Source organism: Lontra canadensis, unplaced genomic scaffold (genome assembly GCF_010015895.1).
Source record: "Lontra canadensis isolate GAN:19392208 unplaced genomic scaffold, GSC_riverotter_1.0 scaffold125, whole genome shotgun sequence".
NCBI classification, from domain to species: Eukaryota; Metazoa; Chordata; class Mammalia; order Carnivora; family Mustelidae; genus Lontra; species Lontra canadensis.
The window spans coordinates 1,684,622-1,703,359 of NW_022631119.1; the positions used below are offsets into that span (position 1 = coordinate 1,684,622).

The window sequence follows — 18,738 nt, forward strand, 5'->3', positions numbered from 1 at the left end:
TGGAGGGAAGAGAGGGGATGCCTGAGTTTGGGGGTTTGCTGAGTTCCTAGCAGGGTGGCTCTCTCTGCTGCGGTGGGAGCTGGAGAGGGGTGAGGGAAGGAGAGGAAGATGCAGGTAGAGGGAGTGGCAGAGAGAGACTAGGGGCTGGCAGCTCCAGCACCCCCCGCCCAGCAGGAGCCCTTGTGGGAGGCTATGGCTCTGCTCGTGAGGTGAGCAGCTGCCGTCTGTGTTTGGGTGCATGGCTGTCCGCTAGCAGGTGGCTGCCCGTGACCCTTGTGTGTCTGGGTGTTTATCTGGCCCTGGGGTCTGACGTGGATCGCTCCTGGCTGCTGGCGGGACAGTGTGTATCCTCCTGTGGACACTTCCGGCCCCTTGGCCTGGACCTCAGCGCTTGGTGCTGCCTTTTCCGGGCCAAGCCCCCCCTTCCCCCCCACATGCAGGACTTCCAGGCTCCAGAGGTCACGGCTGCAGGCAGCAGAGAGGCTGCCAAAGCAAACCAGCCCCCGTGACTTGTAGGAAGGCAGCTGGGGGGAGGGGGCTGGGGCTGAGGCTGGGGCGAAGTTGGGGGAGGGTGGGGTCTGGGGCCAGGGCTGGGGCAGGGACCAGGATGGCCTTGTGCAGGAGCTGGACATGGGGACAGGAAATGGCAGGGAGCAGTGGTAGGCCTGAGTTCAGCTTGGGGATGGGGGTGGCGAGCTAGAAGGGGCAGGGGTGGCTAGGGAGGGAGCTAGGCTTGAGCTGGGGCCCGTATGCTGGGGCCAATATGGGTAAGGCAGGGGTAAGGCAGGGGCTGGGCCGGAGGCAGAAGAAGTGGCAGGAGCGGGGTGGGCTGGGGCAGCTGGGGCCCCATATCTGGTTCCCTCCAATTCAAAGACCCACACTTCAGTCCTTGTAAGCACCCCGCCCCCCCCCACCCCTCCCAGCCTGCTTTGTCTGCCCAAAGCCCCTGCCTTCAGGCCAAACCTGTCCCAGCTCCCCCCTCCCCTAAGAATGGCACACCTGGGCCCCCTCCAGGCAGGAGGGAGGCGATGAGGTTGCGGGCCCAGCCAGGTCCAGCCCTTGCAAACCCTGCCCCGCCTGCAAGGTGGCCTCCAGTGCTGCCAATCCCTTTGCCCTGCCCCTCCCCGCCCCTTCCCCCGCCTCCCGCCCGGCCCCCTCCTCCTCAGGTGAGGCAGCCAGGCCTAGCAGGCCCCACGCCGCTGCCTCTGCCTCCGGGCCACCGCTGCCGTGGGCCACCATGCTCCTGCCCAGGCCCGGAGACTGACCCGAAGAGGGCACCATCTCTCAGCTGCGGCCCCACCTGCCGGACCCCAGGGTAAGGACCAGGGCCCTCAGTTCCAGGCCCAAGGTACGGGTGCCCTCGTCCCCACACAACCTAATGCCCACCTCCCAATAGTGGGGTTCCTGGAGACCCCAAGAGTGGGCTCTCAGACGTCTCTCCAAGGACCTCGGAGCTCCAGCTGCCTCCTGCTCAGACTCTGAGATTGGGTCCCAGGTCTCCTCTTCCCTCAGACTCAGGAGTCTGGGCCCTTATGCCCCTCCTCCCACATACCCAGTTAGTTGTTCTGAGCCCCCAAATCCTTCTTTCCCCAGGACCCAGGAGTTCAGGCCCCCAGGTGTCTCTGCTTCCTCAGAGCTGGGAGTTCAGACCCTCGGTCTCCTCCTCCCCCAGGCCCAGGAAAGGGGCCCCCACCCCTGCAAATCCAGGAGTCCCCTGGCTGCTGGTCAGACACTGACCCCATCCTTGAACCCAGCCTGATCTGCGTCCGTGATCACGGCGTGCTCTGGCCAGGGCCCAGTCTGTCCAGCCTCCCTGGATGGGCGCCTGGGACTGGGGGCACCGGGGCTGGGCTCGGCTCCCCCAGGCCCTGCCTCTCTGTTCATCTCCCCACAGGTCCCACCCCGGCCCGGGAGGTCAGCCGGGGAATCATTAACAAGAGTCCGTGACATGGCGGAAAAGGAGGGTGAGTCCCCTTTTCCTTGAGTCCCAACTTTGGCTCAGCCTGGCACCCCTCCCTCTGTGCTCTGCTCCCAACCCTCTGCCCTCTCAGAGCCCCCCTCTCTCTGGTGCCCCTCCTGAGCGCATCCCCACCCCCTTCTGAAGTCTCCTCCACCCGATTAACTATTAACCAAATTTTCTGTGGGGCTGTGCCACCACCTGCCTTCCTGCCTACACCATACGACCTTCCTGGCTCCTTGCCTCAGTTTCCCCTCACATCCCAGTGATGTCTTAGCTAACCCCGGACCTGTACCCGATTGGGGCTAAGGTGGGAAGACCAGCTATCATGGTTATGGACACAGACTCTGGAGGCCTGTATTCAAATCTGCTTCCGCCACTTTTTAGCTGTGTGCTCTTGCACAAGTGATGTCATTTCCCTGGGCTCCATTTCCCCCGCACCCTGGGTCATGCATGGATCCTAAGGCTACCTGCCTAGCGACCCACAGGGCTTGCTGGGAGCATGGAATCCACACTAAGGCACCGGCGAGGGGCTTAGCACATGAGACACAGGCCATGAACCAGAGCTGTCATGATCATGACCGAGGCCAGCCAGCCTGTGTCCCAGGGACCCAAGACCCCCACCAATTCCAGACATTCCTCCCACCTCTTAGCATTGTGGGCAAAAGAGCAGAGGGAGGACTTTGGACTCAGCTGGGATGGATGGAGAGGAGAGAGCGCAGAGAAACTGCTCCAGGAATGATGGGAGCAGAGCGGCTGCCTGGGTGGCTGGCCCTGAGGGGCCCTTGGTAGACTCCAAACAGCTTGTCTCCCTCTCAACCTCCACCTCCCTGGGGAGCCAGCTGGAGGGGCTCACCCTCTCTGGGTCTCAGTGTTCATTTGGAAAATGGATCTGGGGTGACTGTACCCCGCCAGGGTGATGTGAAGGTTTCAAGGGCATGAGAGGCCGGGAGTGCTGGTTGTGTTGGCTGAAATGAGCCATGTGGATCACTGGCCTCCTGGGCTCTAGCAGTTAGCACATCAAGTCCCAGACCACACAGCTAGGGCCCAGAGCAAACCCAGGCTCCCAGTGGTTTAGGAGGGGGGCCACTGTGCCCTTGGTGAGCAGGTGGCTGGCAGAGCCTAGACCCTTCGGGACAATTTTCCTCCTGGAGCTGGCTGAAGGGAGTCTGTAGGGCCCCGGCCCCGGCCACTGCAAGAATGAACCAGGGAGAAAAGCAGATCATGCCCTGAAGGATGGCCAGAGATGGTCTGGGGACAGAGAGAACTGAGGCGAGTGGGCTGTGGTGCATTTTCCAGGCAGCTTGGCCTGGCCCCGTGGCTGCGTCCTGCTGTCAGGGCTGGAGCCGGTGATCAAACCTGGACCCAGACATGCAAAGGTTCTGGTGCTCTGCTTACTTGCTGGGTGACCCTGGGTAGGTGGCTGTGCCTCTCTGGGTCTCCTTTCCTCATCTGCACGCCGGGAATGGCGGTAATGACACCTTCCTTATTAACACCTGCTGTGAGGCTGGAAGGAAGGTGCAGGACAGGACTATGCGGGGGCTGCAAGCCGGTTGTGTTCACTTGGAGACAAGGTTCTTGGGCTCCCTGGGGACTTGGAATTGGAGGAGGTTGACACCCAGGGTGAGTTGGGACTAGGTAGGGGGTGCCCAGCAAAGGGAAGGGCAGCCAGCTGCCAGGTGTGCAGGGGCACATGGAGAATTCAGGTATTTCTAGAGGCCATGTGGGAAGTGGAGCTGGGGAAAGTGATGAGGGGAGTGAGCCGGTCCCTCGGGACTGTTGCTGGTGAAGGGCCCGCTGAGGCGCCGGCAGTGCCAGGTGTCTCCACAAGATGGCGCTGGTAGTCATTCTTTGTTGCTCTTATTCTGGCTTGTATTTTTACAAGTTCTGTGGGTTTGGTTGCTTGTTGGAAGCTCTGTCAGGGGCCTGATAATGACCCATAAGGTTGTCTGGGAATTTGGGGAAACATAGGTTCTGACTCCCAAACCTCTAACAGCCATGCTTACATCCTAGATAGGCTGGCAGCACAGGGCTGAGGGTCTTAGACTCTGTCTTGGGGACACTGGGGAGTCCTGGAGGCTTCGAGGTAAAGAAGGGGCAGAGCGGATTTGGTGCTTAGGACGGTCATCAGGCTTCCGTGTGGAGGCTGACCAGAGGGGAGGCTGAGCCCAGGGCTTAGGTGGGGCTGGGTACAGGGAAGGAGAGGGTTGACAGGATCTGCTCAGGAGACCTGCGGGCTTCAGGGAGGGCAAGCTGTGTGGGCGGGAGGTGTCCTGCAGAAGAGGGACAGTCCTGAGGATGAGGGCCTCTGAGACGGGACCTGGGGACTCAGGGGGACGTTGAGGCCAGTATGAGACCTGGGGGATGTGAAGGACCCAGAGGGTCCCAGGGGGAGGTATCTACGAACCTGCAGGATAGAAAAGGGAAATTGAGGCTGTGGAGGTGTGTGAGTCAGACCTGGGAGCCAGGGGGAATGAGGGGGAGGAAGCCACGTCCCATCCTATGAACTCCAGGTTTCAGGGAGTTGGAAGAGGGTCAGGAGAGGGAGTAAGTGGGTTGGAGAAGTGGAAGGAAAACCGGACGCATGCGGTGTCCCAGAGGCCAAAGGAAAGACTTTCATTCGGGAAGTTGGAGTTGGGGACACTGAGGGCTGAGACATGAGCTGTTGACTGAGCGGAACTTCAGGGACAAGGAGCCCAAGATGTCACCTGTGAGGATTTAGCAGCCAGATGGTGGGGGCTGAAGATCTAAGGTGGGGGCACCCTCGCACTTGGAGGACCCAGAGTGGGGACACTTGCTGTCCTATCCGGGACACCTGCTTGAGGGCTGCCCAAAGCCCCCTGACTCAGAAGGTGTGGAAGGAGGTCTTTCTCCTGGAGTGGCAATGCTCGCCATCCCAGCAGAGGCACCAAAGCCTCTGGGCTGGGCTCGGAGTGGCCCAGAGCTCTGACGGGCACACCTGAAAACAAAGAGACCAGGACCAGCCTAATGGCTGCAGGAGCCAGGACCTCCCACCGGAACCAGGAAGATGGCTGGGGACAGAGCTGGCAGGTGGGCGGGAGGCCAGGGTTGGCCTGGCCCCCTGTGGCCTCTTCTATGGAAGGAGGGTGTATTTGTTTTCTCTCACCTTGTTGGGAACTGCAGCGTTCTCAAATTCTTAAGACACCCGGACAATGGCCACCCCAGGAAGATCCCAGATTATGCCCTGCTCCATTCTGGGTGCTGGTCTGGCCCTGTGCCCACCAGCTGTAGGACTGCGATACAGGTCAAGGACCTGGGACTCCCGCCTCCCTGGGGATGTCCTGCAGAGGCTAGGGACACCCCGGACCCAGCTGTAGACTCTTGGGAGCCCTTCCTCTTTGGCCTTCCCATAATCCCTAGTGAAGGGGTTAGCTTTTAATCCCCACGGCCCCTGTTGCTCTAGGAATAAAAACCCCTTTCCCCTCAGGCCACACGGCCTACCCAGCTGCTCTCAGCCTAGGTCCCCGCCTTCCCCGAACTCATGCCATCCTGGCCCTATCTGGAGTCTCTCTCTGGAATAGATCATGCTCTTATTCTTGCCTCAAGAATGCCTATGCTGTTCCCTTTGCCCACGGGGCTCTTCATTGGGATCTTTGCGTGGCTAGTTTCAGCCTTCAGGTCTCAGCTCAAAGGTCACTTCTTGGGGGAGCCTCCTCTTAGCACCCCACAGAAGCCACCTGCTGCCCTGACCTGCATTACTTTCTTCATAGACTTTGCCACCATCTGGGAGCCATCAAGTTGTTTACTTGCTTATGTTTTCCCCTCAATCTCACACGAATGAGAATGTGGGCCCCATGAGAGCCAGCCTCTCATCTGTCTTGGGGTGCCAGACACTAGAACAGTGCCAGAGTGGGACAAGGAGTGAACAAAGCTCCTTTTCACCAAGGAAGCCCAGAAAAGTGAAAGGTATTGCCCAGGAGCACACAGCTCCAATGATGTAAAAGCATTTCTTGGCAACTTGCTCTCTGGCAGGCATTATGGCGCGGGGAGGGGAGCACGGCTTCTTGCTTATAAGCTTGGGCTGCAGCACCCCATGCTCCCAGGGTTCCAGGACTCGCCACTGCCTCCTGCTGACTGAGTCCCACGCACATCTCACTCCACTTCCCTGAGCCTAATGTTCCCTGTCTGACAAATGGGAATCCTCCCCCAAAATGAGGACAGTGCTTGGGGGCATGAGCCTGTGATAAGAGTTTGGCTACTATGATTATGAGAACTTTAAAGTATTATTTTTAGAGGTGAGTGCTAGGTGGATGCCCATTAAACAGACAAGAAAGCTGAGGTTCAATGCTGTGAGGTCACCCGCCCAAGGTCTTGGGTTGGGAGGGCTAAGACCACTATTTATTAAGTGAGGCCAGTAACTTTTCAAACTTAGGTTCTTAACTTCCAGGGGCATTTTTGACTTTAGAGCTGGGTACTGTGGGAGAGGGCTGGTTTGGGGGGAATGCTCAGGGACAGAGGGACTGGGACAGCAGAGAAGGATGGAGCCGTGAGGACGTGCCAAACAGCAGCGAAGTGAGATGCCAAGAGAGCGGAGGTTAGGGCTTGCTGCCCCCCGGAGGCTCCAAGACCTCTGAGAGAGGGAGCAGAAGTGACAGGCTCAAGAAAAGAAGGAGATAGCAAAGTGCAGCCTCACTGGCGAGGGAGAGTCCGCAGTGCCAGGAGTGCCACGGGGAGGGTGGAGCGGGTGGCAGCTCTCCTGGCCACGCCCCTTCCCAGCGGAACGCTGGGGACACCTGGTCAGCCACACTGTAGGAGAGGGTGGGTCCTGAGAAACCTGGCCCAGGGCAGGTGGTGGCAGAATCCAGCGTCCTGTTAGCCCCAGGGGGGCAGGGCAGAGCTGGCCCCGTGCCCAGGCCCTGCCGAGAGGAGGACAGGCCTGGCAACCGCCCGGGCGTGGTGTCTGTTGCAGGTGGCCGGACGGTGCCATGCTGTTCCGGACCCAAGGTGGCAGCTCTCACTGCGGGGACCCTGCTGCTCCTGACAGGCATTGGGGCAGCATCCTGGGCCATTGGTGAGAGTGGCCCCTGTGCCTCTCCCCCCCCCCCCCCCCCCCCCCCGCAGCCCCCTGCCTGCCTGCCCTCACCTCTGTCTTCTCTGCAGTGACCTTTCTACTCAAGAGTGATCAAGAGCCGCTGTATCCGGGTGAGTAAAGCAGGCTGGGACCCTCTGGGGATCCCTGGAGGAAACCTGGTGGGAGCTCAAGGAAAGATTTCTGAGTGACTTGTGTGAGCATGCGCAGAGATGTTGATAGCGCTGATACTGAGCACCTGCTCTAGACCAGGGGCGGTTCTAAGCACTCCACCTTGTCTCGTGCTTTCCAGACTCTAAATGCGTTACCCGTTAGTGCCTCATGCAATCCAATTAGGGAGCTGGAAACCACACTTAAAAAGCATGAAGGAGAGGGGCGCCTGGGTGGCTCAGTCCGTTAAGTGTCTGCCTTCCGCTCAGGTCATGATCCCAGGATCCCGGGATCCGGTCCCACATGGGCTCCTTGCTCAGTGGGGAGCCTGCCTCTGCTGCTCCCCCTGCTTGTGCTCTCTCTCATCCTCTCTCAAATAAATAAATAAGATCTTTTAAAAAATAAAAAAATGAGAAACATGAAGAAGATTAGATTAGAAAAGACCGCCGCACATCTCTCTCAGCTCGGAAAAGTTTTGTTAATCTTTCCTTTCGGTTCCATGAGAGCTGTGCTGTTGTTCTCTCCATTTGACAGCGGGGGGGAAACTGAGGCTCAGAGCAATGCAGTGATTTGCTCCAGAAAGCACAAGTTCGGGGCTACATTGTAAAATATAAAAATGTGTTTCTTTACAACGAGGCAGGGTCAGAGCCCGTTTGGGAAGTGCTGTATGAATTTGGCAACCCCTTCCTCATTCTCCGGGGGTGGGGGTAGGGTGCTACTGCTATGATCCCCATTTACAGATGTGGAAAGTGAGACCAGAGAGGACACACAGCTGGGAGATGATGAGGCCAGGAATAGCTAGCTCTCAGGCCCAGCAGAGCTGTGTCTGCAGGCAGCTGAGAATGAACGGCCACACTAATAATAGATGTGGAAACTAAATGGGGAATGAATGGATGAATTTTCCTGGGTGCCAGCCCCCAGCTGCAGTTCCATGGCCCAGCTCAGCAGGAAGAAAGGGGAAGTTGGGTGATGGGATGTATTTTTCACTCCCAGGAGCCTCATCTAATTCCCTAAAGGACTCAGATCATGCTAAGAGGAGAAATGAAAATCCGGACAGGGAAAGCCTACATCAGCTCTGGTCACCGTCCCAGCACTTAGCGACCCCTCACAGGGGCCAGGCGTAGGCCTTGGGGCTTTATGGTTTCAATTCATTAACCTTCACAAAAGCTTATTTTAATATGGGGAGACCGAGGCGTGGCCCGGCGACTTGCCACAGGTCTCAGAGCTAGGAAACGGCAGCTCTGGGATCTGAACCCAGGCCTCGATCTGTCTATGCAGAATTACTACACTCTGCTGTTTCTCGAGAAACAGCCAAGTGACTCACTATAGCGACAGCTACCATCTGCTGCACCCACGCTGTAACCTTGGACCCATCATCATCGCCCCCCTTTTGCAGATGGGGTTCGCTGAGTCCCAGTGAAGGGAACTGACTCGCCCAAGACCACACACTGAAGAAGCAGCAGGCCAGAGGGATCACAGCCCAGAAAATGCTCCCTAGCTCCCCACGGACACTGGGTTAAAGTCTCAGGCCCCTGCAGGCTCCGGGCTCCCCGGGGGCAGACCCCTCTTCGGCCTTCACCTCACCCGTGCACCTGGCACTCTCCAGGGTCCAGCCTATGGGCCGTTCTCATGCCCTTGAAGGACCCTCCTGGCCCCCACGGTCTTGGCTTACCACCTCTTGTCTGCTCACACCTAGAAGCAGTTTCGAGGTTTTGCTGAGCTCTGGGGCCTCAGGCCAGTCCTGCCCTGAGTCCCAACCTCCTTAGCTATAAGGAGAGATGATACAGTGCTTGGCTCTGAGCCATTTGGTAAATGTGGCTTTTAGGTCTCACCCTGCTTTAACTTTCCTGAGAAAGGCCTTCCCGCACCCCCAGGCCCCATGCTCCCGCAACCCTGCGGCCATGCCTGTTACCCAGGGTAAAATTCTCCCCACACTTGACTTCTGGGGCATTTCAGGAGGACGGGAGCCCTGAGTTTGCCACCCCAGATGGTGTCCTGCCCATAGGGTTGCTCAGGAGGTCTTTGAGAACATGACAAGTCATGGAGCTGAACTAACTTGTCCTTGGCCTCCAGCTGGAAAGTAACGAGGCTGTGGTTCAGACCTCATTCCCACCAAGGCCAGCACTTCTGCCCTCCAGTTGTACTTAGGTTTTCCAAAAATGATGGGAAATTACAAAACAAATAAAGGAAAACAACCCCCAAACTATATCCCCACCTCATTTTCCTGGGATTTTCACACCTCTAAATATATCAGATAATTCAGTAAGCAAAACCAGATGACCAAGAACACATTTTTTTTTTTTTTTTTTGCAAATAATACCAACAAGAATAAAGAGCGGAAAAGTGAGAAACAGTGGTACAGAACGTGGCTTTTAAAATAATCGGAGGGGGCCTTTGACATTCCCTCCCTCTGGCTCCCCCCAAGGATATCCATAAAGTGATCCTTTTCTTTCCTAAAACCTTACCCTATCTGGAACACTTGGAAACTTTTCACCCCCAGCTGGTGTTTCAAACTCAAGCCTTAGGGGTGGGAGGTGCCATCTAGCAGAAGCGCTGGCATCGCCAATACCCAACCCCAGAGCAGGGGGCCGAGACTGCAACGAGGCAGCTGGGAAGTGATCAGTGACTGCTGTGGGTAAGGAAGTCACTGGAGAGGCTGTGCGGGCACAAATCCAGAACTTGGGGTTTGGAGTCACGCAGGCCTGAATGCAAGTCCTCTCCGCTGCTCACTCACTTGGTGATACTAGGCAAGGCGCCCCACCTCTCCAAGATTCATTTTCCTCCTCTGATCAGAAGGGGGATGATCTTTGTGGCCTTGGAGTGGTGTGGCGAGGTCCTGCTGTTTGTGGGCAGGGAGGATGTGAGGCATAATACTGGGCACATGGCAGGTTCTCAGCAGACAGGGTTCTCTAGAACTGCGTCTGGAACTTCTGCCTCCCTTGTCCAGATCCCCTCAGCTTGGATGAGGCCAAATTGAATTTGCCCTAGATCTGGTTTCCTAGAATGTGCTATCCGGGCGCCAGCAGTGCACGAGGCTCAGGAGAATAGGACCAAGGGGGTTCCAGCTGGCCTTTCCCCAGACCTGCTCCTTCTGCCCCTCCCCCATCCTGGCCAAGGGCAGCTGCATCCTTCTAGGGCCCAGGCCAGATTCCTTGGAGTTGTCCTTGACCCCTCTTTTTCCTTCACAGTCTGTCAGCAAACCCCATCAGCTCCACCCACAAAATGTCTCCAGAATCTCAATGCTTCTCCCCATGGACCCTGCCCTCACTGGGCCTCCATCCTCCCCTGCCTGGACTCTGCAGCAGCAACCCCCTTCCTGCTCCTGGGGCGCCCCCCTGCAGTCTGCCCCTGGCTCACACCTAGGAGCAGGTTCACAGGGGAACCTGAGTCAGGTCAGGGGGCTGCTAGCTCAGAGCCTCCCCGAGCTGCACCTTTTTCCCCCGCCCGAGCTGCACCTTTTTCCCTGCCCGAGAAGCAAAGTCCTCCCATGAGCCTGGCCTGCCTCCCAGCTCATCTGCCCCTCGCTCCCTCCCTCCCCTCTACCCTCCTAGCAGTGCCTCCCCCACCCCGCCCTGCCCTGCCCGCACCAGCCTTGGGATCTCTGCACTTGCAGTTCCTGTGGCCTAGTTCTGTTCCCTCACCTACCTTCGAGACTCGCCCCCCTCCTTCAGATCTATGTTCGCACCCCAGCTTCTCCGTGAAGCTTTCCCTGCCCGCCTGTGGAAAACGGCAAGCTCTCCCCGCACGCCAGGATGCCCCTGCCTCAGTCAAGCTGGCTTTGTCTCCCCAGCCCCTCATTTTGTGACATGCAGGGTCTATTTTGCTTGCTTGTACCTTTTCTTACCTATCTCACCAACCGGTCCTGGAGTTCCCCCGAGCAGGGATTTTGTCTGATTTGTTTATGCCGTGACAATTTGTTTCACTGCCCAAAATAGAGCCTCGCCCAGCCGGTGTAGTATATATAGATAAATACACCTGAGGACTGACCTGGCTTAGGTGCAAGAGACGGTCCTCTGGCCATGCGTGGGGAACAGCCTGGGACGAGCTAAGAGGACCGGCAGTTTTCAACACAACCAGCCCCAGATGCAAGGAAGCCCTCAGTGCTCTCCAGCCTTCCTGTATCCGCATCCCCCCTCTTCTCAAAGTTTGCGATGATGTGTTTGGCTGAGTGACTTTTTTTTATTGCTGTCTGTCTCCCCCAGTCCTAGACTTTGGCTTGGTGAGGGCACAGCCCAGGGCTGTCTTGGTCATCTTTGTGCCTCCAGCATCACCCACCCGCAGGGCTGGGTATGGGGTATACGTCTAGTGAACGCTTATTACCCCGTGAATGAATGAACGAGTGAGCCAGTGAATGAACGAATACCTCATGCTCAGCTTGGAGAATTGCACTTTAGAATATTCAAGGCTCGGACAAGTCCTGCAGAAAAGATAGCTTTTCTTTCCCTTTTTTCCTCTTTCTTTTTTAAAGACTAAGTATCTACCAAGAAATTAAAAAAAGATAAAAAAAAAAAAAGACTAGGTATCTAAGAATTTTGGCCATTTGAGGTGTTAGTCAAGGGTCTTTGGCTGCATAAGACAAAAGGAGAAAACTGGTTAAATAACAAGGGAAACAATTCACTTACTTATCCAACCATTCTGGGGGTCTCTTGGGTCTCCCACCACCGAGGGGTAGACATCCCCTGGCTTTCCTCCATGTTGGCTTGTTTTTCCCCACATGGGGGGAAAGAATGCCCCCAGCAGCTCCAGCCTCAAACGCCATGCTCTTGGCAGCGTGGTTGAAACCGCTTCCCTCCTCCCGGGTGTCTGATGTCCGAGCTAAGGGTCAGGTGTGCTGCGCATGCGCAGCCATTCTAGTTAGCAGGAGGTGACAGGCAGGACCTGGAGTTCCCGCCCGCAGGTGCACCCCAGGCTCCTATCGGCCCCTGTGGGGACTCTGACCTGGAGCTCCATGGGGTCGGGCTGGGTGGGGGGCGGCGCGGCGGGGAGGTGACTCAGGCTGCCGTCCTGTCGCCCTGCAGTGCAGGTCAGCCCGGCCGACGCCCGACTCATGGTGTTCGATGACACGGAGGGCACGTGGCGGCTGCTGTGCTCCTCGCGCTCCAACGCCAGGGTAGCGGGCCTGGGCTGCGAGGAGATGGGCTTCCTTAGGTACCGGGCAGTCCCGAGGGCGGCCGGGCGGGGTGGGGCGGGGCGGGAGGAGCAGGCCTGACCCCTGCCTGCCCAGGGCCCTGAGCCACTCGGAACTGGATGTGCGGACTGCGGGCGCCAACAGCACGTCAGGCTTCTTCTGCGTGGACGAGGGGAGGCTGCCGCTGGCCCGGAGGCTGCTCGAGGTCATCTCTGTGTGGTGAGGAGGGCCACGGGCTGGGATGCCCATCCCACCCACTCTTGGGACCCTTTCTCCTGTCTTAACTGGCCTCCCCTTTTGTTTCTGCCCCTGCCCGGATCCTTCTGTCACAGTGACTGTCCCAGGGGCCGTTTCCTAGCTACCGTCTGCCAAGGTGAGACCCTGAAACTCAGAACCCTCTCCCTGAGACCCCCCAGGGCTGAGCCATGTCCCATCGGACACCGTCCCCCCAAATATACACACCTCTTATCTCACAAGTGTGGAGCTGTGTGTGTCCTCTCAGACACCCCTAGGTGGCATGGCCATGTCCCCATAGGGTCCCAGGGATGGGATTATGCCTCCTCACTCCCCTAGGTTGGGCCCATGTTCCCGCAGACTCCTCAGGTCAGGGTCTCATCCCATCAGACATCCTCCCCCTTCCCACTGGCCATATCTTCTTAGATCCGATGAGGATGGAGCTGTGTCCTCGGACTCTCCCAGGGTGGCAGGTCCGTGTCCCCTCAGTCCCCCAAAGCAGGGCCATGTTCCTATAGGTCCCCAGGGATGGGGCTATGTCCTGAAGTTTCTAGGCTCAGACCCTCCCACGGCCTCTGACTCTGCTTCTCCCACAGACTGTGGCCGAAGGAAGCTGCCTGTGGATCGCATCGTGGGAGGCCAAGATACCAGCCTGGGCAAGTGGCCATGGCAAGTCAGTCTTCGTTACGATGGGGCACACCTCTGCGGAGGGTCCCTGCTCTCTGGGGACTGGGTGCTGACAGCTGCCCACTGTTTCCCTGAGTGAGTGTCCTGCACAGCCCCAAGCGGGAGAGGCAGGGGAGAGGCGAGGTGGGAAAGTCTGCGCCCAGGGGAAGCTGCCTCCCTCCTCTCCTATTCCCTGGTAGGCGGAACCGGGTCCTATCTCGGTGGCGAGTGTTTGCCGGCGCTGTGGCCCAGGCCTCCCCCCATGGCCTGCAGCTGGGGGTGCAGGCAGTCATCTACCACGGGGCCTACCTCCCCTTTCGAGACCCCAACAGTGAGGAAAACAGCAATGACATCGCCCTGGTCCACCTGTCCAATCCTCTGCCCCTTACGGGTAAGTCTGGGGATGCGCCTGGGCCTGGGGACTCCAGAGGCAGGAAGGACAGAGGACCGAGTCATAGGAATCCATGGTGATCAGGAAACCGATCTCGAGGGGATTGGAACACGGAGTTACCATTTGCTGCAGCGGATTTGCCTGGGGCTACATGCCCAGAGGAAAGGAAAACGCGGGTGCGTGTAAGATCTTAGACCCCGGTGTTCGTGGCAGCTCTGTCCGTGACAGTCAAAAGACGGATGCAGCCCAGATGTTTATTGGACACAGGGAGAGACTAAATGAGGTAGATCTCTAGCATAGAGTAATATTTGGCCTTAAGAGGGAACGATGGGGCATTGATGCGTGACACAACAGATCAACTTTGAAAGCATTGTGCTAAACGAAAGAAGTCAGACACAAGAGGCCACTGGGTGATTCCATTTACAGGAAATGTCCAGAAGAGGCAGAACGGGGGAGAGAGAAGATGGTTGCCAGGGAGTAGGGGTGGTGTGAGGTGGGGAGGAGGATGGAGACAGGGAGATTGGGAGGCGACAAGCAGAGAAGACAGGCTTTCTTTTTGGGGGTGATCCAAATGTCCTCAAATCATTGGTGGTGATGGTGGCACCTTCCTATGGCCAGGCACACAACTAAACTCTCCGTGGACCCCTTAAAACCCACTGACTTGTCCGCTCGAAGGGGGTGAGCTGTGTGGTGTGTGAATTCCATCTCAGAAAATCTGTTACCAAAAAATACAGTGAAGTGCAATGAAGAAAACTTTTAACAGCTGTTAACGAACCCGAGAGGGAATCAGAAGTTATTCCCTCTGCAGTTTTCCGGAGTGTTTTCCCTGCTCTCCCGGAGAAAGACTCCCTTGGGGTCTCGGCTGTCCTTAGCGTTTCTCCACCGCATGCCAGTGGATTGAGAGCCTGTACTCTCTGCAGGCCACAGCATGACAACAATATTCATAAAAACAGTGCTGATGAAGTCATCAAAGAGGGTGTAGATGAGCTTTTAGCAGGCAATAGTATAGCAATAACGAAAAAGTACCATAAAATACTATCCTGGCGATGATGTCGTAGTGTCAACACTCACAGCTCAACCTCCTGCGTGCCTGGTCCTGTTCTCAGCATGTCCCCAGCCTGTGTGCATTTAGCTCCAACAGCAGCCCTAGGAGAGCAGATCCTGGTAGGACACTGTTTTCCCACACGGGGGAAGGTCCCCACGCAGAGTGGCTCTGAAGTCCTGCAGCTGGAAAATGGCAAAGATTTGGGTCGAGGCCACCTGGCGCGGGAGTCTGTGCTTGTAACCCCCAGGCTTTGCTGCTGGGGCTGTTCTGTGGCCTGCATTCTACTTCTTTTCATGGTTATTTTCTTTTGAATGGTCCGTGTTCCTGGTTTTCCATCAAAGGGGATGATACACATTTAAAAAAAAAATTAAACAAATTCTTGTCTTTAGGGAGGGAAGGGCTGCAAATAGTGACATAGGGAAGGGTCCATGGAAGCATGGAGGGGTGGGGTGGGAGCCACTTGGCTGGGAAACACACGGCCAAGGGGGTAAGAGCCCAAAGTTTGGGATAAGATTGGGGTACTTGCCAGCCATGTGATCTTGGCTTCACCTTTCTGTGCCTCAGTTTCCCTGATCCATTAAATGTCTTCCTAGGGATATCGAGACGATTAAAAGGGTAATATGAGGGGCACCTGGGTGGCTCAGTCGGTTAAACGTCTGCCTTCAGCTCAGGTCATGATCCTGGGGTCCTGGGATAGAGCCTCATGTCAGGCTCCCCACTGAGAGGGGAGCCTACTTCTTCTGCCCCTCCCCTTCCTCAGGCTCTCTCTCTTGCTCTCTCTCAAATAAATAAAATCTTTAAAAAGGAAGGGTAATATGAGTACAGAGCTTAGAGTAATGCCGGCACACAGTGAGCACTCAGTTACCATGAGAAGTCATTGCTATTGTCATTGTTTATTACTATTAATAGTTACATGAGCATTTCCTATTTGTCAAGCATGCTGCAAAGGGCTTCACCGGTTTCTCACCACAGCCTCTAAGCGAGATGATTATTCTGTCCATTTTATACCTGAGAGCCCTGATGATAGGCCTGTGAAGTCTCCAGCAGGCAGGCCGTAGACAGAGCTGCCAGGATCTACGGTGTGGGTTGTGCACTGCACAAGGACATCACATCTTAGGGGCACCATTCTCACTGTTGTTGGTGTAGATCTGTGTACCAAGTATAATGATCTTCTGGCAGATGGAAGTCAAGTATCTAAAGATAGGGAGGCCTTCTTCTGTTTCTCACAAAGTCACCTTCTTGGGGGAGGGCGGAGTGGGGGCTGTCTGTGGGCCACGGTTAAGAACGCAGAGCTTGGGAACCAGGCCAACGTGGGTTCAAATTCTAGCTCTGTCATTGCCTCGTTATGAGACCTCAAACAAGTGACTCGGCTTCATCTGCCTCCTCTGGAAATGGGCTAATATTAGCCCTTCACTCTCTGGACTGGCAGGACTTTGGAGGAAGTGAGGCAGGATGACATCGACCTGGTGGGCTCTCAGGGTAGGCAGCTTCTAATGTGATTGTTTTAAAAGAGCAGAGGAGAGGGTGTGTCGGGGCCTTTGAGACTGGGGACAGAGGCTTTGTCCCAGGCAGGGCAGGCCCACAGGGGCTGAACCGCCGGGTCTTTCACAGAATACATCCAGCCTGTGTGCCTCCCGGCTGCCGGCCAGGGCCTGGTGCATGGCAAGATCTGTACTGTGACTGGCTGGGGCAACACGCAGTACTACGGTGAGTCCCATCTTCTGCCTGCAGAACCACCAAGAGGGAGATGGAAGTGGGCTGGGGAAAGGCAGTCTGGCTGGAAAGGCAAATGTTTCTTGGCCCTGAGGCCCTGGAATCCTGAAGAGCCTGGGGTGGGGGGCGCAGCAGGAGGGAAGGGGGCCGCGCCTGTTCCCCAGCCTCGGCCAGCCTTGCCCGCACACCCCCAGGCCAACAGGCTGGGGTACTCCAGGAGGCCCGAGTCCCCATAATCAGCAATGAGGTCTGCAATGGCCCCGACTTCTACGCGAACCAGATCAAGCCCAAGATGTTCTGTGCCGGCTTCCCTGAGGGTGGCATTGATGCCTGCCAGGTGAGACTGTGCGCGGTGGCCCCGAGCCCCTGCCACTCCAGGGATGGACACACCAGGCAGTGGGTGGCCGGGGACCCTCTCTCTGGGCCACATGGCTCTGTGACCACCGCCCCTGGCCATCCCAGAGGGCCTCCCAGATGCCCTCTTAGCCTCCAGCCAGGCCTCCCCTGCCCCCACCAGGGTGACAGCGGCGGCCCCTTCGTGTGTGAGGACAGCATCTCTCGGACGCCACGTTGGCGGCTGTGTGGCATCGTGAGCTGGGGCACCGGCTGTGCCCTGGCCCAGAAACCAGGTGTCTACACCAAAGTCAGTGACTTCCGGGAGTGGATCTTCCAGGCCATAAAGGTGAACGTTGGGCCCAGATGGGGGCCATTGGGTGGGAGTGTTTGGGACTCTAATGGGGAGTGGGGAGGAGGCAGGGGTTTTCTGGAAACCTGTGCTCAGGCCAGGGGACAGATGGATTTCCAAGGGCTTGTGGGGAGGGGAGGTTAGCCGTGGGACTGGGGAAGCCTCTCAGACCTCAGAAGCCCCCAGTTGTCTTTCTCCAGACTCACTCCGAAGCCAGCGGCATGGTGACCCAGCTCTGACCTGTGGCTTCTCCTTGATGTGCACGCCTCCAGGGCCCAAGTTCATCTAGGTGGCTCCAGCCTCACCTGATGGGGTTCACCCTGGGCCCGGAATGGGACGTTTTTCTTCTTGGGCTGAGCCCACAGGTCCAAGGATACCCTCCCTCCAGGCTCCTCTCTTCCACAGTGGCGGGCCCACTCAGCCCTGGGAACACCCGAGCCTCACCCTCCTGACCCCCATGTAAATATTGTTCTGCCATCTGGGGACCCCCATCTAGGTGCCCATGATGACAGGATGCTCTTTAAATAATAAAGATGGTTTTGATTAACATGGCCTCTGAGTTTGCAAGTGTAAATAGCAATGAGGACATTTGTCTGGGAGGGAAGGGAGAAATTAGGGACTGGTACAAATCAGGCAGGGAGCATTATCCTCCAATTCCCCTTGGCTTAAGAGAAAAAAAAAATTAATTGGTTCACTTAACTGAAAATGCTCTGGAGCAAGTGGCTTCAGGTACTGCTGGATCCAGCTGCTCAAATATTTTTCATCAGGACTGCCTCGTTTCTGCTCCAAAATCTGCTTTTGAATGGAGAGAAGCTTTATTTGCAAGAAACCTCCCCTACAACCAGAGACAGAGATGTCCCCCACCTACCCAAATGCTAGGCTGATATGCTACGGACCACTGAGCAGCCCCAGTGAAAAGAAAATGCTTTCTTCCCAATAGCTACAGCAAGAAAGGCCCAGGCCTGGTTCTCACTGGACATATTTGGGTTATATGCTCGCCCCTCAACAGATCACGATGTGTGATACGTGAGTCAGGGGTTTGACTCTCAAGAACTATATGACTTCAGTGTAGGGAGCTCCCCAAAGGAAAACGGAGTGCTTTTTCTTAAAAAAGGTATGTAGATGCCCAGTGGAGGGAAAATAGACATTCCCCATAGGCCAACACAAGAAACTGGGCGCTGTAGGGTAGAGACAGGAGTCCCAGGCCCTGAGACCCTTGCTCCTTCCCTCATCTGGGCTGGAGGTTAGGTCCCAGCTTCCCCTGGGACCCACTCTTCCCTAGAGCATCTGCCCATCTCATAAAGGCTTGATAGCCACCGCGGGTGTTTCCTGTGTTTGCCACCAGGGGGTGCTGCTGCCCCTAAACTGTGAGAAATTGAGCATTTTCTGCCCTAATTGTCCACATGTTGCTGAAAACCAGCTGGTCTTCGGGGAAAATTCTCACCGGAGCCTGTTTCCCATGACTTCCGGTGATAAAAAATTATAGAGTGTTGCCCATCACCTGCATGCTCTAAGCAATTTCCTGAAACGTAGACGCAGGCAAGTGCCTTTGACTAACAGCCGACTGTTCGGAAGAAGTTCCAAGCTTCAGTCCTTGGATACCAAACCCTTAGCGTAGCTGATCCCCACCATAGCTTTTTCCTTCCAGAGCACCCCAGCACCCCACATCCACCCCCGCCCACCACCTCTGCCCAGTCTCATCTGCAAGATCCAGGCAGG

At 56.6% G+C, this 18,738-nt stretch overlaps 1 protein-coding gene across 2 annotated transcripts; it reads left to right on the plus strand.

The window, feature by feature from the left end:
* The first annotated feature begins 1,143 nt into the window (after positions 1 to 1,143).
* HPN (hepsin) lies at positions 1,144 to 17,568 on the plus strand. Of its 2 annotated transcripts, none has more exons than XM_032841869.1 (13): positions 1,144 to 1,315; positions 1,895 to 1,964; positions 6,888 to 6,989; positions 7,079 to 7,120; positions 12,176 to 12,305; positions 12,382 to 12,504; positions 12,618 to 12,658; positions 13,116 to 13,281; positions 13,386 to 13,570; positions 16,227 to 16,328; positions 16,529 to 16,671; positions 16,852 to 17,016; positions 17,206 to 17,568. In XM_032841869.1, exons 2-13 carry the CDS (start codon positions 1,949 to 1,951, stop codon positions 17,245 to 17,247), a joined length of 1,257 nt encoding a protein of 418 aa, XP_032697760.1. In that variant the 5' UTR covers positions 1,144 to 1,315; positions 1,895 to 1,948; the 3' UTR covers positions 17,248 to 17,568. The 2 variants fall into 2 exon arrangements, with proteins under 2 accessions (XP_032697760.1, XP_032697761.1); XM_032841870.1 differs by having other exon boundaries at positions 1,147 to 1,315; positions 17,220 to 17,568.
* The last annotated feature ends 1,170 nt before the right edge of the window (positions 17,569 to 18,738 follow it).